This window comes from Aspergillus clavatus, genomic scaffold (assembly GCF_000002715.2).
Source record: "Aspergillus clavatus NRRL 1 1099423829791 genomic scaffold, whole genome shotgun sequence".
Taxonomy (NCBI): Eukaryota; Fungi; Ascomycota; class Eurotiomycetes; order Eurotiales; family Aspergillaceae; genus Aspergillus; species Aspergillus clavatus.
Window position 1 is genome coordinate 2359897 of NW_001517108.1, and position 12828 is coordinate 2372724.

Below are 12828 nucleotides of genomic sequence, written 5' to 3' on the forward strand. Positions count from 1 at the left end.
GCTACTATATATATACACTATATATGTAATTATTCTATCACCAAACCTACCTATAGACCAAACTCATCCTTTCTAGATAACACATACTCCAGAGCCTTTTCCTTCTCCGTAATTTCTGGATGCAGAAGCTGCCACTTGATCACCAGATCTAGCGCTTTGCTTAGCCATGGCCCGTTCTTAGCACCCATCGCTTTCATAACTTCAGCTCCATTGACCATGGGCTTCATCTCACAGACATCTTGCAGGTCATTCTTAACAATATACGATATGAGTTGATCATATTCTTGGGCCACTGCCAGGCAAGGACGAATTAGTGTCTTGTGATCCAAGCCCGCATCGAGCAGGGGAATGTGTCCGCGATGTTTCTCACCTGGCAAGATCTCTCTTCCTTTCATAATTTCTTGCAGAATGGCTAAGACCATGCAAAGCCTCCAGTCTTTCTTCCAGCTCCTCATGTGCAGTGCGATTTGTTGTCGCACTTCGGCATCTGTTCCCTCTATGCGGCCCTCCAGAAGCGATGACTTAACATCAATGATAGAGTTCCAATTTGTAGCCGCATCGCCAAGAACGCTGAGCGTCTTGTTGTCAGAGCGGAGGCTATCTCTGGCAACTTCCACCGATCGAGGAGGGAGAGGTTTCGCTTTTGGCCCCTTTGCTACGCGCCCTGCCACACTCGACCAGGGTGCCAATGCAGTGATTATCCATGCATAATATGTCTCTTGGGCATCGCGGATGAGAAAATTGCGTACTTTCTCCAGCGTCGGCTTCAAGGCTTCGTCGTGATGTAATAGAGTCTCAAGGGCGTTGTAGGCAAGGGACCACGAGGATGTATCCGCAGTGGCATCGTCTTGGTTGTTAGCAAAGATCGTAGGATACAAACCAATTTGGTCAATGAGATGCAGTGCACCCCGAGGGTCAGGCCCTAAAGAGTGGTCAGAATGCAGTTCTATTCCAAACCTAACTGGGATTGCAGACCTTTGAGCATCTTCTCCAGCTCAGTCCCCACGCGTTCCTTGCTGATTTTTTGCTTCAGAGCTGTACTGATGTCACTATTCTGCATCGCTAGTTGTGTATTCGCATCAATGTTGTATCCCAACCGGCTTGCGAAACGGATCAACCGTAGCACACGCAACGGATCATCTTTGAATGTCTGATATGGTTCCAGTGGAGTGCGAATGATTTTGTTCCTCATGTCTTCAAAACCCCTTCCAGTAAAATCTTCCACTTTAGATTCGTTCAAATTGTAGAAGAGCGCGTTGATTGTCGCATCACGACGCATGGCATCTTCTTCGGCCGTACCGAACTCCATCTGTGGGTTCCGGCTCTCATCTGTATATGTTTCCTTGCGTAGATTGACTAGGTCAATATCCAACCCAAAAATCTTCGTCGTTACAGTTTCGAGGTGTTTCGACTTCTCCGGATTCGCTTCGATTTTATGTAGACTGACAATCGCCTCTTTCAGCTCTCCGTTGGGGTGGTTTCGTTTGTACTTTTCCAGATTTTCGGGATCGTCAAGATACGTCTTAAGTGCCATACCAAATTGATATCCCGTCATAGAACTGATCCCGACATCGATGTCATGACTGTCAACCCCCAGCAGCTTGTCCCGCACCCAACCTCCAGTAAACCGCAAAACCATGTGTGGGGTATCAGCCTCGCTGGCTCCCGTGGCGATTGCTCGATTGTGTATGTACTGGGCGACATCGAGGAGGAGCTCCTTTAGAGTCGTCTCAAGAGGCGTAAGCTGGAAGGTGACCAGTGGCTGGGGGGTTTGCGCCGGAGTTTGCGCTGGATTTTCCATTGCTTCAGGCACGCCCTCGTGCGGGGCAGTGGTAGATATGCGTCTTCTCTTGCGTGCTCGTTCGGAGGAGTGGCTCGGCGGTATTCTATGGACCATGGAATATCTGCAAGAGTTTGCTCCTAGGCTCCAAGATGAGAAGCGTGGGTTTATGTTCAATGGGTGGTTTCTCAAAGACGGAAGAAGTGAGCTGGTAGGAGCAGATAGCAAAACGGGTCCAGAAGTGCGCAACAAACAATGACGTTCAAAAAGAAAGCGCAAAGCCTGAGATTTTGACATTGACATTGACATCAGCCATGTCAGGAAAGTTATACCTTATCCATTGGTGACTCAAAGGAGAATGATCAGTACCTCATAGTCATTGGCAGTCGCATAAATGAATCATCCAGCAATCTGTGTCACCATTGTCGTCGGGCTGATGATCACCACCGCCTTCTCTGTGGCCCTCCTTGTGACTTCGTAGCGTTCACAACACTGCATCTTCAATTTAAAGGTATTGAAAGGCTATTGTATGGAGACTCCCTGATGAAATCAATCTCCAATCAAACCTATTATTAGCTTTTCGCAATTATTGAACGAAGGAAAGCTGCCTCGGCGTCTCTCTGTCTGCCCGCTCATCAGCTGCACTACGCTTTTGCCAGACTGACTTGGCCTCATTTCTCTTCCCCTCAACAATCTCTCGAGCCAAATCGGATCTTTCTGTCCTTTCTCCCTCGAACGCCTTCTCTTCGTGCCTATCCCCTCGGTCCATGGGCTCCAACGTTCCTCCTATCTCCATTAATCCTATATTAGTATCAATTCGTTGTCCATGACATCGCCCGGAGATGCACCTCCGGTCAAACCTCCGCCGTCCTTCTCCCCCGGCGTGCCGCGTGTCGCAACAAAGACACGATATCCAAACCAGCGCCGGGATTCTTCGTCGTCTCTAGATCCGGACTCGGTGGAAGCTAGACTTGCGCCATCTCCGACTCCGCCTCTCTCCAGTACGACATCGGAATTCCCGATACGTTCTGCATCACCGCACACTCGGTCGTTGAGATCTTCAACTCCACAACTAGGCAGATCATCTTTAGGCTCCCCGCTAGAAGGACATGTTGATGGCACAGAAGATATACGATCGCTGATTATACGTTCTTTCTCCCCAACCATTGGGGTTTATGCGTCCGTGGATACCGATGATTTGGTGCGGGAGAAAGGCTTCAAAGGCGGCTTTTGGGAATTGATCCGGCCTTTTGGAGAGACAGTCCCTGGGAAGATCGTCATCCGGGACAGCGTGGGGGCGAGTCGCGGCTGGGAGGATTACGGGGTGCGATTCGTAGACTTGGGTGGACAACAACGGTTTCCCGGCGATTCGGACTCTGACCGGAATCCTCTGGCACAGCTGGAAGAGGTCGTTGATGGCCAATTAAATGCGGCACACGAGCTATTGGGGACAACCATACGTCCAAAAGATCTTTCTAATCTCTCCGCCACGTCACCGTTATATAAATCCTACCTGCGGTCACTCTTATCGACGGCGACTGCCGCACCACATGAGACCTTCCGCCATCCTGTGGCAAGCGTGATCGCTATAAGTTCACGCAACAGCGCTCCGTTGGAAACCCTGAGGCAGCTATATGCAGATACTAGCAATGGGGATCGAAAATTACCGCAATGGATTCACTCGGAGTATCTCCGCTACTATGTCCTCGTCCACGACGAGGATCGGGATGATATCACGGAGTCAACCAAGCTCTACGATCAGATGAAGCGGCATTTTGGGTTGCATTGTCATCTTCTGAGGCTTCGAAGCACTCAGTGCGTAGTAACGGATGATGATAGTGCTCCAGTACCACATTGCGAGTGGCTTTCACCATTTGAGCAGTTATCAAGCCATACCGGTAGGTCACGTCGTTCTCTTCTTCAAGCACGGTGCCACTAATATATATCAGAGCCTCTAGTTGAGATTGACAGCGATAGCCATCCCTATCTCTTTGACTCGGATATCATGTCCATCAAGGGTCTTGTCCGAGAGCTAGTGGCGCAATCGCTCATTCCTTATATGGAGAACAAAGTTGCCGTCTGGAATGATCAGGTGGCATCGCGGAGGCGTGGTATCAGCGGCCGCTTCATGTCCATGTCTCGAAAATGGGCAGGTTTTGGTTCTAGCTCTCGTTCTGGTATCGCAGGGTCTGGCGGAGGTAATTACGATATTACGCATGGATTCTATAAACCAGACGCTCCCGAAGCAGTCCTGCGCAAAATGGCAGATTTTGCTTTTATGCTCCGTGACTGGAAATTATCTGCATCCACTTATGACCTGCTCCGTTCGGACTACTCAAACGACAAGGCTTGGAGATATCACGCCGGCGCCCATGAGATGTGCGCCGTCAGCACTCTCCTGAATCCAATGGCAATGCCGGCCAAAACGAAACTCGAAAGCATTGATCAGATGCTGGAGACGGCTTGCTATTCCTATCTCACACGATGCTCCGATGCGCCAAATGCTTTGCGCTGCCTGTGTCTTGCTATGGAACTTCTCAAGTCTCGTGGGGGTTTTGCTACTGAAAGCGCAGCCAAATGGGCCATGCGGGCCATGGACCTAGGCTTAGTCGGAACTATAGGACAAATTCTCATTAGCGAAAGAATCTCTGCTTGCTATGCTTCGAGGCCGCCTTTGAGCGGTGTCAAATGGGGCGGCCGTCGCAGAAAAGCTGGGATGTGGAGCGTCCTCGCTGCTGATTCCTGGCTTAAGCTCGGAAAGCCAACTCTAGCCTCGACTTGTCTTGAAGAAGCAGAGCGTCTGTACGCCGATGTTCTTGACAGTGATGGACTATTTCCGATGCCAGAGATACAGTCCTTCGTGGATAACCTACGGCATAACGTGAAAGTTGAATATCTAGGCGCAAGAGGGTTGAACACCAGAGCTGGGATTTCTGCCACTGAACCACTAGAGACTGAAGAAACCAGTGAGAAGCTGGACACACGCCAACACCGAAAGTCATTGATTGGCAACGCGTTGGATTCTGGGGGCCTCAATGCACCGACGAGGGATATTGAAACCCCGGAGAATGATGATTTTGAACGAGCTTAATGTGCAGAAGATGGCCAAATGGCGATACATTATGACATATGGTAGCTATAGAAACTGGGCAACCAAATTAATCGCCAAACAACTATACCTATAGTCTGGGGCCGGCTTTGTAGTGTATACTCACGTGACTGCTATCTTATCGATAGCAGACGCTCTCCCGAGCAACAAGGTGTTGCTGATCATAGAAGCCCAGGTAATCGTCTATTGACGTCTGCCGTTCACTTGTCTCTTTTACTACAGTGCTCCCCGGATTTTTAGACTAGCAATGCAATTTTGACTCTAATAGCTGGACCGAACATCGCAAATTGTATACCCCGTCACGATTTTCACGAATACACACCGTTACCGTCTCCTAAGTAACCGCAACTTGTTGACTACACGGCAAGATGAGCGACCTCCTCAACTACATCCTCACACAAGAAGACTCCTTCAGAAAGTCTGCTGCCCCCATCTCCTGCCCGAGCAGATCGTGGATCAATCTCGAAACTAACCCCTATACAGGAACCGCCTCCCCTCCCTATACTCCGACTTCACCCTGCAAAAGAAGACGAACCCAGATGGCTACGCTGTCAATGTAGCCGCATGGGAACACGCCCTGACAAGGGCAGCGAAACGAGGTCACTTAGGGACATCGAGCTCACATTCCCGCGCGCCAGGCTCGACGACTGCCCAACGAGTGAAAAGTGATCATTTGATATTGAGGACGGACGATTCGCTGCTGCGGGATCTGGAAATACCCGATTACGGGCGACCTGTGGCTATCGGTGCGGTGCTGGTATGTTGTAGCCCTTTCTGGGTCTCAAAAACCATGGCTTACTGAGTGTGGTGGTTAGGATGAGGCGATTCGGAAGCATACCATGGTCCCGCTGCAGCTGTACAAGGCTAGTGCGGCGAGCTTGCGGAAAGGCCAGTGGGGGATCATTGATCCTGGGGTCTTGAGTCCATGGAATGTGATGGCGTGGGGGATGAAGCAGCTGAGAGGCTTCGTTGTCGGGAGCAGTCCAGAAGCCGCGCATCGCTTGCAGGTTCAGGAGCTGGTGCTAGTAGAGAATCTCAAGGTATGAAAACTATTTTTTTCGAGGAGTCATATTCTTCGGACCGGCGCTGATCTGGCCTTTTTTAAGGAGGCTGCAGATATGATAGTGAAGCAGGCTATCAGTGGTACTCCAAACAAAATGGATCTTGTCTACTCCAAGGGCCGTTTCATAGCGGATTTCGGAACCGTGTTTACTAAAGACAGTGAACTATCCAATGCTGACTTCGATGTTCTACTACTCTATCTATCACGAGATATTGGTGCTATCGCATATGATGGCAGGGTAAGTTGAATCCATCCAATCGTGGAATTGCCAGGGAACCAAGACTGATTTGATTTCAGACAATCAGGTTCAGACCCTCGAATGATTCTCCACGAGAAATTACCGAGCAGGATACGACGATTGCTTCTATCAAATCTCTCATGTCGACGATGACGGAGCAGATCGATCAGCTGGAGAGCAAGGTTGAAGACCTAAACACAACAGCGAAAGTCGCGCTGCAGAAGAAAAATCGCGTTTCGGCATTGGCGGCGATGCGCTCAAAAAAGCTTGCCGAACACAATTTAAAGCAGAGACTGGGTACCATGACACAGCTCGAAGAGGTTTATTCAAGAATTGAGCAGGCCACAGACCAAATCGAATATGTCCGAGTCATGGAAGCGAGCACGGGTGTGCTTCGCGGGTTGCACACTCAGATTGGTGGCACGGAAAGGGTCGAGGATGTGGTTGAGGAGTTGCGTGAAGAAATGTCCAAGGTGGACGAGATAGGAAATATCATGAACGAGGTGGCTCCTGAGATTGATGAGACTGAGTTGGACGATGAGCTTGAGGAACTGGAGAACAGAGAGCGACAGGCCAGGGAAGAAAAGGAGGCTGAGGAGACTCGCAAGCAACTCGCCGAGCTAGATCACCTGGAACAGAGAGCCGCGGAGGCTGCGCGCCGGGCCGCATCAGAGCAGGAGGTAGAATCGGCAATCGAGGAGAGCATCGGAAAGCTTTCTCGTATGTCGGTTGAGGAGAATGCTGGGACCATGGCTCAGTGAGAGATATTGCAACGACTCAATCGACATATCATTTCGCAGTTGTTGTGTCTTCACAGCTTCTCCCAAATCAAGTGCGGGCACAAAGAAAGGGTAGATATTACTCCGGCACGGCATTGGCTACCTGGCTATGACTATGAGTATGCATTGTCTGAGCTTCACTCTCGGAGGCAATTGCAGCTGGAGCGTCTGCGGATAGCATTTCGGGCATCTGTGCCTGTTGCGATGGCGTTGAAAGCTCTGTGGGTTGCCCCGGTGCCGATTCTGCTGCCTCTTTGTTTGGGGCTGAAGCTGTCTGGGGTATGGTTGTGCGGACCAAAGCGTCGCTCCTTTTCCGCGCATTCTCAATTAACCGCTTGAAGTCGCCGTCATGGTTGGCTGACCACGATTCCGCATCAAAGTCCTTCCGCATGACTGTATTGCTCGACTCCGAAGGCTGGGCAGCATAGCCACCCTGAGTCCGCTCCCATATGCTCAATTCATGCAACAGTTCTCGTTTGGATTTGGGCGCTCTCGAGTCGCAATTGGCATTCCATAGATTCATCCACTCTGTATGGCGTCTTTGCAGAAGAGGTCGCGGACCGAAGTTTGGTATACCTAAGTCTTTTAGCTTCTTGCGAAGAACATTATCCTTCAACAAAGAATAGTTGATTATAGGGAGTCGTTCCAGCGGTTTGTCGGTGACAACTTTGGTTTTGCGCGCGGCTGGGGACAGTGGATGCAGAGAACTGTACATAGACTCAAGTCAGCATACTATTCAAGTATATGTGTCAATATCTTACCCAAAAGAAGCTTGTTTCGAAGGGGCGCGGTCCCCTGTGCAGGTATCCAGATGCGGGAAGACTGCCTCATTCTTCATTCTCCTGCCGCAGATGGGACACGCAACAAGCCCGTCTTCTGGGAGATTATGATGTTAGATGCTGCACTTTCGAAGCTAATATAGGTCCAGTGCGCGCAAGCTGTGCAAACATACCGGGAATATATTCCTCATCTTGGTCGTCCTCAATCACATCCAACAGAACCGGCTCCGCCTGACTATTTCCGCGTCTGCTCTGCGATCGCGTCCGCACACCCTCCGAAGCGCCCAAGCCGGATCCAGCCTCCTGATCAACTTTGCGCTTCTTCGCCGCAGGTAGCTCTGTACATTCCTCCTCGTCCAAACGCGAGTTCGCAGCCTTCCTCGCGAGTTCCAGCACACTCGGGCGGGCATTCTGAAACGCTTCTACCAACTCCTGAACGGCCCAATTGCGCCGTAGCTTAAGCTCCTGGTCCGAACTTCGGCATGCAGGGCATTTCCCTTCGGTACTTAGGCATCTTCGAATACATAACGAGCAAAATGTGTGGCTGCATGAGGTGATGACGGGGTTGTCAAAAAAGTCCTTGCAGACTTGACAGCGGAGCGAGGATTCGAGTGGTGCGAGCAGCGATAGTGGCGTTTCTAACCAATCGGTAGAGTCGGGAAGGTCGAATGTATGCTCCATTAAATACAGTAAGGCGCGAGAAGCCTTGAACAACAACCAGACAATGAGAGTAATTTGGTTTCAACAGTGAGCATCGGAATCACGAGTATGAGCTGCCACTACCAGCGGGCGCTAGCGCCAAGACCGGCTGACTGATACGCGTAAAGTGGTTAAGCACGCGTCGCCCAAGGAAAGTCCCAAATATTGGATAGGAGCTTCAATCCGCGGAGCGACATAGACTACTGTTGCAAACGCGCAGAGAGCTTCGAACAATAATGGCGGTCGCCGACTATCGAAAATACCTGGCAGAGAATGTCCTCAATGAGCGCCGAACTGTATGTCAAGTTTCGCGTCTTGCTGTTTGCTCCAAGAAACTCAGTTGATGCAGGTCACATATCGCTCGTTAGGCCGAGCTCTCAAGGTCCATTGCAACCAGGCCAAGCAGTATGTCTGTTCGCGGTCCTGTTGCTTTCATACGCGCTGATCCTTCTAGGATGCTATATGACTTTCATCATTCCGAGAACAAGAAGAAGCCGCAGAGCGTACATGCGACCTACGTCATTACAGGAATTCAGAAGCCGCAGGAGATCTTAAATACGAATGGAGCTCACACTGGGAACGACCGCGAGGATGGAGATGATATCATGCAGAGCAGCCCTTATATGCCCAGCTCGATGCCGAACCAGGATTCAGTCGCCGACGAAGTCGCAACAACTTCCATCATTCTAGCGCGCGAGGAAGATCTAGAAGGCAAGTGAGGGCTTCTTTGCTCAGCATGAGCAAGGGAAGGATTGCTGCTGACTCCGGGTGCAGACGTAAAAGCAACTTTTCAGACAATATCGTCGATATACATTTACAGTCTACAGGCCACAGTTCTACAAGATCTGAATGTGCTGATTGATGTCAATCGGGAGTTGTTGACAGCGTATGCTCATGAAGACCCTTTGGAGTATGGGAAGCAGTTGGGGATGATTCAGAATCAAAACGTCAAGGTAATCCTCCGACCGGCCATTGTCTATCGACTCATGGCGAGTGCTTGAGCTAACTATATATCACGCAGCGGAGAACAGGAACACGACCTCCTGCTCCTGCTCCTGCTCCCAAATCCACAATTCCCTCGAAACGTCCATCACAAGAGTCCTCGACACCAGCCGTGAAGCCAGAAAGTAAGAAGGTTGAGGAGGTAGATTCTAAGCCGCAGAAAAAGCCGGAAGAGAAGCCCTCTGCAAAACCAAAACCTAGCTCCAAGAGTGCGCCACTCAAACGCGAGAAAAGCGATCTCTTCAGTTCTTTTGCCAAAGCAAAGCCAAAGCAAAAGAAAGAGGACTTTGGAACTCCTGCTGTGTCTGGTGCTGAATCGGTCAGTGCAACCCAGTTCTGTCTACATGTTGAACGTAGCTTGGTCACGCATGCTGATCTAGAGAACAGGCCGAGCCTAGTGGCGTGGAAGACGGTAAACCAAACTCAGCACCCGATTTGATTCAATACTCGCTAATAAATATCAGTGGTTCTGGGCGATGCCTCAGACGAAGATGAACCCGAGGAACTATTCCCCGATTCTGCGAAACCCACAACCACTGAGACGCGCGAGACGAGGAAGGAGCGCGAGGAAAGGCTAAGGAAGATGATGGAGGATGACGATGGTATGCTCACGACTTTCCCTACCGGATAACAATTAAGGCTAGGCCACTGACTTGTCCAAAGATGAGGATGAGGAAATGGCCGATGTTGCAGAATCTCCGGCGGAGGAAGAAAAGACCATTGACCAGCCACCTCCCAAACAAGAGGAACCAAAGCAAGAAGTAACAGTATCAGGAGGACGCCGGAGAGGCCGGCGCCAAGTAATGAAGAAGAAAACTGTCAAGGATGATGAAGGATACCTTGGTGAGGATCCCTGCGCGCTGTGTCGGATGACCGTCCCAACCTAGCTAACCCACCTGTTTTCCTGTTCAGTGACCGTCGAAGAAGCTTCGTGGGAATCCTTCTCGGAGGATGAACCTGCACCCCCTCCCAAGAAGAAAGCAGCTGTGAGTGCGCCGAAGGGCAAAGCGGGAGGAAAGGCTGGTCAAGGCAACATTATGTCCTTTTTCTCCAAGAAGTGAACAACCATAGACAATCTTTCAAAGAAGGATCTATTCGTGGCGTAGAAACCTAGATTGTATAACTTTTCGAATGTCCCGATGTCCTTGGGTGATTTTGAGTATCATCGCCGGTGTCAATAGAGAAGCTGTCAAAGTAGCTACAAGGCATAAGTAATAATGTCGCTACCAAACCCCGCATATTATTAAATCATACAGCAGATCTCCGCAGTCTCCAAAGGCACGATTCTTAAATGATCAGCCGTCATTCTATTGCAACTGCCCTTCGCAATGCTACCGTGTGACTTCGGATGAGTTCCGATGGAAGATATCAAGGTCTTTCTATAAGTACTATCGATTGCGCTTTGGACTGGCTTCTATGCGCATGTCCGTTTTCGACACTCTGAGATCTCCGCATCCACCGCAACTGCTCTGGTATGCACGGAAGGGCCATCGGATAAAAACAATCACCACAATCATCTTGTTCCGTTCCTCAATCTTCATGTCAAAGTCATATTTATCGACTGATTATTACGGTATATAGATTCAAGATCACAGCTAGCCGGTCATGACTTTCTCGTCAGCCCTGTTCGTCGCCCTGACTGTTGGCTTGCAGATCCACAGCACGGAAGGGCTTCGCGATGAGCCTGCGATTCTTCGACGTGCTTGTCCTGACTATTTATCCTACTCGACTGTTCCACAGTATGACACTTGACCCGTCCCTCAATCTACCACCGCCTGCAGTGAGGAAATTCTAATTTCGCTGTACGATTAGTGCACCATATAGTGGTGGCCCATTAAACCTGCCCTTCCAAAGACCAGCAGCGGAATGTCGGACCTTCTCATCCCCAGCAGTGGAAAAGGTGATTGAAGATGTCACGTCTCGCATGGTTGACAAAGATCTGGCGCAATTGTTTCGAAATGCGTTCCCTAATACCTTGGATACGACCGTCCGATGGCACACGGATGGCTCAACCTCGTCCAGGAAAGCAAAGAAGGATAGCGCTCAATGGCAGGGCCCACAGAGCTTCATCGTGACCGGTGACATCAATGCTGAGTGGCTTCGCGACTCGACAAACCAGCTATCAGGCTACCAGGTCCTTGCGAAAAAGGACAAGGCTCTTTATAACCTCATCCTCGGAGCCATCAACACCCAAGCCGAGTTCGTCATTCAGTCGCCATACTGCAATGCTTTTCAACCACCTCCACCCAGTGGACTCCAGTCAGCCTCGAACGGACAGGATGACAAGGTCCATCCAGCCTATGAACCTTCGGTCGTATTCGAATGCAAGTACGAGCTCGACTCGCTAGCGAATTTCCTGGCACTGGGAACACAATTCTACGAGAACACAGGCTCAACGGACTTCCTGACTGACCGCTGGTATAAGGCCTTGGACACTCTTCTCAAAATTCTGGATGTGCAGTCACGGCCGACTTTCAACGCGCAGAACGAGTTCGAAACTAATCAGTATACGTTCCAGCGCACAACCACCATTGGCACCGAAACGTTGAACTTGGCGGGTGTTGGGAACCCATTGAACGACGGCACAGGCCTCATCCGGAGTGCCTTCCGCCCCAGCGACGATGCAACCATCCTCGGGTTCTTCATCCCGCCCAATGCGATGATGGCTGTTCAGCTCGAGAAGACCGCGAACGTGATCAAGGCTGCAGGCGGAAGCTTAGACCTGATCGAAAATCTCCGGCAACGAGGCGATAAACTTGGTCAAGCTGTCCGTGAGCATGGTATTGTCCATCACTCCAAGTATGGTGATGTGTTCGCTTTCGAAGTGGACGGCTATGGCTCGCGCATCCTGATGGACGATGCGAACGTCCCTTCCTTGCTGTCGTTGCCTCTCCTGGGTTACGTCGATCAGAAGGATCCGGTGTATCAGAACACGCGCAAGATGATCCTCGACAAGGGCGGCAACCCATATTATCTGACCGGAACCGAGTTCCATGGCATTGGCGGACCGCACAGTAAGTCCACCTACACAACTTCACTCATTCAACCCCCCTCCAAGAGTGAACGAGCGAAAATTAACCATACCTTCCAGTCGGCCTCCAAAACGCCTGGCCAATGTCTCTCCTGGTGCAAGCGATGACAAGCGACTCTGAAACTGAGATCATGGAAGCCGTCAACCTCGTGCGTAACTCCAGTCTGCTGGGCCTCGTACATGAATCTATCAACGTCAACAACATCAAGGATTACACTCGGCCTTGGTTTGCGTGGGCCAACTCAGTCTTCGCGCAGACGATTCTCAAGATTGCAGCGGAGAAACCGCATTTGATCTTTGGGGAGGGCGCGAAGCCATATATCATCCAGTAGTGCGCGTACTATACCC

General features: G+C 50.5%; 6 protein-coding genes across 6 annotated transcripts; 4 read left to right on the forward strand and 2 right to left on the reverse strand.

Moving 5' to 3' along the window:
- Positions 1-50: 50 nt before the first annotated feature.
- Positions 51-2089, reverse strand: ACLA_075580 (tRNA adenylyltransferase; the record flags this gene model as incomplete). Its single annotated transcript, XM_001275944.1, has 3 exons — positions 51-292; positions 371-922; positions 976-2089. 3 exons carry the CDS (start codon positions 2087-2089, stop codon positions 51-53), a joined length of 1908 nt encoding a protein of 635 aa, XP_001275945.1.
- Positions 2090-2606: 517 nt separating this feature from the next.
- On the forward strand, positions 2607-4871 carry ACLA_075590 (TRAPP III-specific subunit 85 family protein; the record flags this gene model as incomplete). Its single annotated transcript, XM_001275945.1, has 2 exons — positions 2607-3678; positions 3730-4871. The coding sequence occupies 2 exons, from the start codon at positions 2607-2609 to the stop codon at positions 4869-4871; spliced, it is 2214 nt and encodes a 737-aa protein (XP_001275946.1).
- A 386-nt stretch (positions 4872-5257) lies between these two features.
- On the forward strand, positions 5258-6951 carry ACLA_075600 (putative vacuolar sorting protein SNF7 family protein; the record flags this gene model as incomplete). The annotated part of the gene is made up of 5 exons (XM_001275946.1): positions 5258-5307; positions 5373-5646; positions 5705-5929; positions 5996-6190; positions 6250-6951. 5 exons carry the CDS (start codon positions 5258-5260, stop codon positions 6949-6951), a joined length of 1446 nt encoding a protein of 481 aa, XP_001275947.1.
- A 97-nt stretch (positions 6952-7048) lies between these two features.
- On the reverse strand, positions 7049-8429 carry rad18 (E3 ubiquitin-protein ligase RAD18; the record flags this gene model as incomplete). Its single annotated transcript, XM_001275947.1, has 3 exons — positions 7049-7676; positions 7731-7845; positions 7922-8429. 3 exons carry the CDS (start codon positions 8427-8429, stop codon positions 7049-7051), a joined length of 1251 nt encoding a protein of 416 aa, XP_001275948.1.
- A 254-nt stretch (positions 8430-8683) lies between these two features.
- On the forward strand, positions 8684-10510 carry ACLA_075620 (uncharacterized protein; the record flags this gene model as incomplete). The annotated part of the gene is made up of 9 exons (XM_001275948.1): positions 8684-8743; positions 8797-8852; positions 8902-9162; positions 9268-9400; positions 9469-9768; positions 9837-9861; positions 9914-10051; positions 10113-10292; positions 10362-10510. The coding sequence occupies 9 exons, from the start codon at positions 8684-8686 to the stop codon at positions 10508-10510; spliced, it is 1302 nt and encodes a 433-aa protein (XP_001275949.1).
- Positions 10511-11054: 544 nt separating this feature from the next.
- Positions 11055-12812, forward strand: ACLA_075630 (glycoside hydrolase family 125 protein; the record flags this gene model as incomplete). Its single annotated transcript, XM_001275949.1, has 3 exons — positions 11055-11188; positions 11262-12463; positions 12541-12812. The coding sequence occupies 3 exons, from the start codon at positions 11055-11057 to the stop codon at positions 12810-12812; spliced, it is 1608 nt and encodes a 535-aa protein (XP_001275950.1).
- Between the last annotated feature and the right edge of the window lie 16 nt (positions 12813-12828).